We start from the raw sequence: 5769 nt of genomic DNA on the forward strand, positions 1-5769 counted from the left end.
GGTCCCTGTGCTTTGCTAAGCTTGTTCTAAGTAGGTGCTTTAGACCACTGAGCCATCTCACCAGCCCCTGGAAATATTTTTGATGTTTGCTTTCCCAAGAAGTATTTTGAAAAAATTATGATAAAAAAAATTGAATGTAAAATATTAAGCGCAGGTGGAGCACTTAAACACTGGGAAATGAAATGGAGTGTAGGGCCTGACGCACATACAGAGAGAAGACGCGCTCCTTGAAGAGCTTCGGCGGCCGTAACTTGCCTGGCAGACGCAAGCCTGCTTGCTGAACTTGACGCAGAGGCATGCGGTAGTGTAGCACACTGCTCGGTACCTGAGCACGCAATTTACTGCTTTTTACTCTGAAAGAGGAACTAATCTGGGGAGAAATCCAAACGAGAATATAAATTAAAATACAACTCAATTTGAAATTTGTTAGTTGTATCGGGTACATTATTTTCTCCAAATTATTTTCTCTGCAGCTCATTGCAGAAATTCCGTAGGGCTTTTGGAAGCACCAGGCCTGAGGCTCAGAGCTCCCTAGCTGCTGCTGCTGGAGTGCGTGCGTGCGTGCGTGCGTGCGTGCGTCAGAGCCAGGTACGCTCTTCAGCCACGGAACACTTTGAACACCGATTTCAGAGTAAACAGTCCTGGGAACAAGACTCTCAAACTGAAGTGTTGTAAAGTGTTAAAATTACTAAATCAGGATTTTAAAGAATGCTGATACATAATTTACTTTCTTTTTCTCAAGGAGTGCAAAGTGACTTAAGTGACTTCTCAGAAAAACACAGTAATCACTGTTCCCAGTATGGGTTTTGTTTTTTTAGTGTCTATAGGGATAAGTGGAAAAAGGTAGAGCTGACCCGAAAAATAAGGTGTGAGTTATTAAGTCTCAGGTCAGATGTGCAGAATCGTGTCACAGTCCACATTTGGGGCAGGTTTATTGATGCCGGTGACCTGGTTCTGGCTGACAAAATTATGGGGAAGCCAGAGCCTCCTTAAAACCCAGGGAACCTGCGTGTCCCGCTGGAGTCCAGTACATGCGGCTCTTCTCACCCAGTAGACATGTAACTACACAGGTCCTGCGATCTCAGCACGCCTCGCAGTCATTGCCTAATTCTGCTAACTGGAGGAAACCATGGGAAGACCACCCTGAGGCTGGACAAGTAGGGAAAAATAAAAGGCCTCGTATAGATTTGGCACAGGGTCTCACTATGCACCTCGGACTCTAGTGATCCTCCTGTTTTCAGCCTCCCCAGTGCTGGGATTATAGGTGTGTGGCACTATGCCTGAGTTGGTGGCCAGCTCAGTGTGCCCAAGGGCGGGGCCAGTGTGGCATGTGGTGCAGGGGATCGAACCTCAGTCTCTGTGCTTGCTTAGCAGGTGCTTAGTCCACTGAGCTATCTCACCGATCCTAGAGCATCTATTTTATTGAATGTGTTTATTGGTAAATCATACTGCTGTGCTAATGTACATTCTGAAACACACAAAATGAAGAAACTGTGGAATGTTAAACACTATAATAAATTTTCTTTGAATAATCCCGTTTGTTCATTCTACAAACAGTATAGAAGAGATGATAGAAATCTGTGACAAATGGTTAAATTAAAAATGTATTAAAAATAGGGCTGGTGAGATGGCTCAGTGGTCTAAAGCACCTACTTAGAACAAGCTTAGCTAAAGCACAGGGACCGCGGTTCAATACCCCAGCACCACATGCCAGCCAGCCCCGCCCCCTGGTGGGCTGAGCTGGGCCACACACACACACACACACACACACACACACACAATAAATGTAAAATAAATAAATAAAATAAATTTTAAAAAATGTATTAAAATAAAAAGATACATGACAGATTCTCCTCAAAATATGCCTCATTTCAAACACCCTTGTCCCATCACTCTTGCCACTTTCCACAGCAGGTCTGCATGTCCTCTTTGGTGTGTGTCTTTACAAGGCGTGATAAAATATGTGGTGAGTGCTGTTGCTGGGTGCCATCCAGTGGCAAGGCAGGGTGTGTCTTCTTTTTTTATTTTTATTGAGAAATAAATATGAATGAGACAGCTTCACAGCTGATTAATAGGACAGTTTTGATAATCAATACATTGTACATTGTTATCTTCTTAGTGTTTATCCATAGTACAAGAAGCAGACAGGGTATCCTGTCCAAACACGATTAGTACACCTCTTTCTTCTCATTGAATTAAGCGAAAGTAGCTGTATATCTATCCTAACTATTTTGTATATATAAATACAAAATGATCTTTCCTTTGTATCCTCCTTTTTTTGTTTAGTCCTGTCAGATGAATATTCTATTGGCATCTAAATACTATAGGTGTTTGAATTCAGCTAAACAATCCAACTCTGTCTAGCAGTCTATAATATTGGGGGTTATCCTCAGAAGTTATTGACTTGAGCCTTTTACAGCTCATCATATTAAGATGGCTTTACTTTATATACCTCATTTTTATACTTTTCTACTGGATGGTTAAGACTAAGATAAAGCAAGACCTATATAGCAAGAAATGTAACTTTTGCACCTGATAAAGTCAGTCAAGTACCCTCAGGATTTATCCTGTAGACCTGTACCGTACTTTGTAGATCCTTTGTCAGTGTCAGCCATGAGGATGAGTCACAGCCGTTGCTTGGTCAATGTGCTCCCCGTGAAAGCCTGAGAGAATGTTTTCTCTCCATGTGACTCTTCTTAGGCACACTATACATCATCAATCACAGTCCTCTGTGGCTCCATAATCTCCTTGATCAGAAAATTTGGAGCACAACTGAGTTACATGATGTTACAGTACAGGTCTCCTATGTCCCGAGTCTTCACTGACCTTGAAAGGCTAGGGCCAAAAGGTTGGCTGACCTTGCAGCCCTTCCTTTTCTCCAATTTTGATCTGCTAACTTAGGTTGTTAACCCTCCAGAAGAGAAGCTTATTATTAATCTGCAATATATGCAATTCGGTTTACCCTATCTGTCTAAATATCAAACATCTTTGGCATATCATGGAACAGGTATTTTCCATTAAGTATTGAGGGTGTATCTTCATCTACCTCATTTGCTGGACCCGGCACTGAGTGACCTCTAGCTCTTACCTACATAGGCTTAAGGTTTTGAGTTGACTTAGGGCAAGGAGACGGCCACCATAATGAAACCAAAGACACAAAAGCGACCTTCTGGGTCAGACGTGTCTTGTTGCTCTTGCACTTTCTGGAGCTGCTCTGGAGGTCCTCTTTTGTGTCTCTCCTAGCAAAGGCTCTGCCACTGCGCTCCATCCCTAGGTCCTCTTTATCCCTTGGTTAGGTTTCCCTGATGTACTCCCCTCCTTCAGTGATGCGGTTGGCTGAACTGGGGCCACCGAGAATGCAAGGGCTGGTTGCTCAGCCTGCACTAACTGCTGTCCTTTGTTGCTCTCATTGCAGATGCGGAAGCCATGGAGTTGAGCTGCAGGGAAGTTCCTCTTTATGTAAGTCCCCAAGCATTGGGCTTCCGGTCCATGGAGCCTTTTCCTAACTTGAACCTTGTGCCTGACATGATGAGAAATGCTTTGTTTGCTATTGAGTTGAGGCGCACTGAGCAGTAACATCTCATACAAGTATTTGCATTGAGCCTTTTGCAACTGGTTGACTCTTGTTTCCAAAGTCTGAGTTTTACTTGTATTTTCCTTAGAATAATATCTTTATATAATTTCTGAACTCATAAGCATTCCATTCCCTGATGGGGTAAGTTTTGAACATATTATTTTATAATATCCAGTGATGGTCAAAAGTATCTTTGTAGTACTTTTTTTGGGGGGGGAGTTTGCTGGTGATATTGTCTGAAAATATGAGGTAGGAACTCAAAAGGCAAAGTGCTGGGGCACATGCAGAAGAAATGCGGGCTTGGGGACAGATAATCTATGAGATTTCTGGTCAGATGTGCCCTCTAGGCCAAAGGAGGATTCTGATTCTGAGACCAGTTCCTTGGTGCAGTGGGGAAGGAAACTCGCTCCTCAGACAAAATGGCAGATGGCTCACCTTGGCTCCTGCAGTGGGAAGGAGCTGTGTTGGAGGTGGGACTGGACAGGTGGGTACGGCTGGCTGGCCGTGGTTGAGAACCAAATATTAAGGAGCAGAAGGAAGGCAATCAGAAGCTTCAACTGATACAAATAGAGAAGTGCAGTCTCCCACACTTCACCACCCTGCTCACGCACACACCCTCCATCCCTCCTTCCACACACTGACCAGACCACTCTGTTCTCAGAAGGAGGACAAGGTAATAAAACAAATGGATTTCAGAATAATAATAGAAGAGCTGCCCTCGGGGTTACCCAGTGGTCTGTAGTTCTCTCTATTATGATGTGCAGAACATCAAATATACTTGGGAGCCTGGGTATAATTAAAGATAAATAAGAGTCTGACTTGAGGCTAGATTGGTAGGCACTCTCGAGTCCTGCTGTCACTTCCTGGGAGGGTGCCCTCCTGTTTCTCTGCCTCAAAACAACCAGTCTCCAAACCTAACCATGATGTAAAACGTTGTAGTTGATCAACATCCTTGTGTGGTTGTTTGAACACAGACCTATTAGATTAGGACCAGACCAAGGAAGGGCTAATAGTACACATTGCCTAAACAGATAAACCGTTTAAATGAATCAAATACACACAGGAAGCTTTTATGAGTAAATGTACCCATTTCAAAAAAAATGAAAAGTACAGAAGTATTAAGGAAATATGTCAGTGTTTACCCTGCATAAGTATTGCATTGAGATGTTAATCTATCAATTCTGAGGTGTAGTTTTCTTATTTTATCCTGAATCCGAGAAGCTCTGACATTCACTGTGCCGTCTGGAAGATTCTTTCTGCACCTGGGACCTTGGTCACAAGAGTCACAGTGTTGCCACTTCACTTTACTTAAGTTCTTTGTATTTTACTTAATAAGTTAATTGCTTTTGCAATGATTTCACCATGATTTGGCACTAAAAGGCTAAGTTGTTATGTACTCAGATGGACATGCGACAGCAGCATAATGTATGATAAGTGATGTATAAATTGATTTAGAAAAGCTTATTTAATAAGTATATCTTATTTGATAATTCGAGGTAATTAAACATGTTGTACTAGACACTTTCCTTTGCTAGTAGATTATATGATGCGTATTCTAATTGATGGTATTGTAGATGAAAGTTACTAAATATATGTATCATAAATGACTCTTCCTATGTGGGTTGCATCCTGCTTTTTATCCTTACGTTGTTTTTTTGTTTGTTTATTTTGTTTTGTTTTTTATGGTAAAAATGACTGCAAGCTGCCTTAGGCCCATCTGGCTACTTGGCCTCTTCCCCAGGAAGAAGTGGACAGGAGTCTGTTGTAATGAAAAATTGTCTCAAATACAATTTCACCAAATGAGCAATATGTATCCAGTGCAGATACAAAAGCTATGCCACGGTTGGTCTCTGTGTGGTGGGGGCCTCCGCTCTGCCCTTCTAAGAACTTGCGGTTGGTCCATTGTGTCTGTGGGCTCTGCACCCACTCTTTAATAACCAAGTACAAGTTGTCTTTATTTTTTTGTCTTTTTGAGACAGGGTCTCACTGTGCCGTTCAGGCTGGCCTTAAGCTCTTTCTGTAGCCCAGGCTGGTCTTGAACTCCTAACAATCTTCCTGCTTCAGCCTCCCAAGTGTTGGGACAACAGGCATGCGCCACCATGCTCAGCCACAACACTCTTAAGAATCAAAAGAAACAAGAAATAGGGGCTGGTGAGATGGCTCAGTGGTCTAAAGCACCTACTTAGAACAAGCTT

General features: G+C 42.6%; 1 protein-coding gene across 1 annotated transcript in view; it reads left to right on the forward strand.

Annotated features, from left to right (window-relative positions):
* Arhgef28 (Rho guanine nucleotide exchange factor 28) overlaps nt 1-5769 on the forward strand; it is a 345634-nt gene that overhangs the window by 50633 nt on the left and 289232 nt on the right. The window contains 1 exon segment of the mRNA XM_023703652.1: nt 3416-3459. Coding sequence (XP_023559420.1) covers nt 3427-3459 — 33 coding nt within the window. The 5' untranslated portion in view covers nt 3416-3426.

This window comes from Octodon degus, unplaced genomic scaffold (assembly GCF_000260255.1).
Source record: "Octodon degus isolate 3935 unplaced genomic scaffold, OctDeg1.0 scaffold00177, whole genome shotgun sequence".
Taxonomy (NCBI): Eukaryota; Metazoa; Chordata; class Mammalia; order Rodentia; family Octodontidae; genus Octodon; species Octodon degus.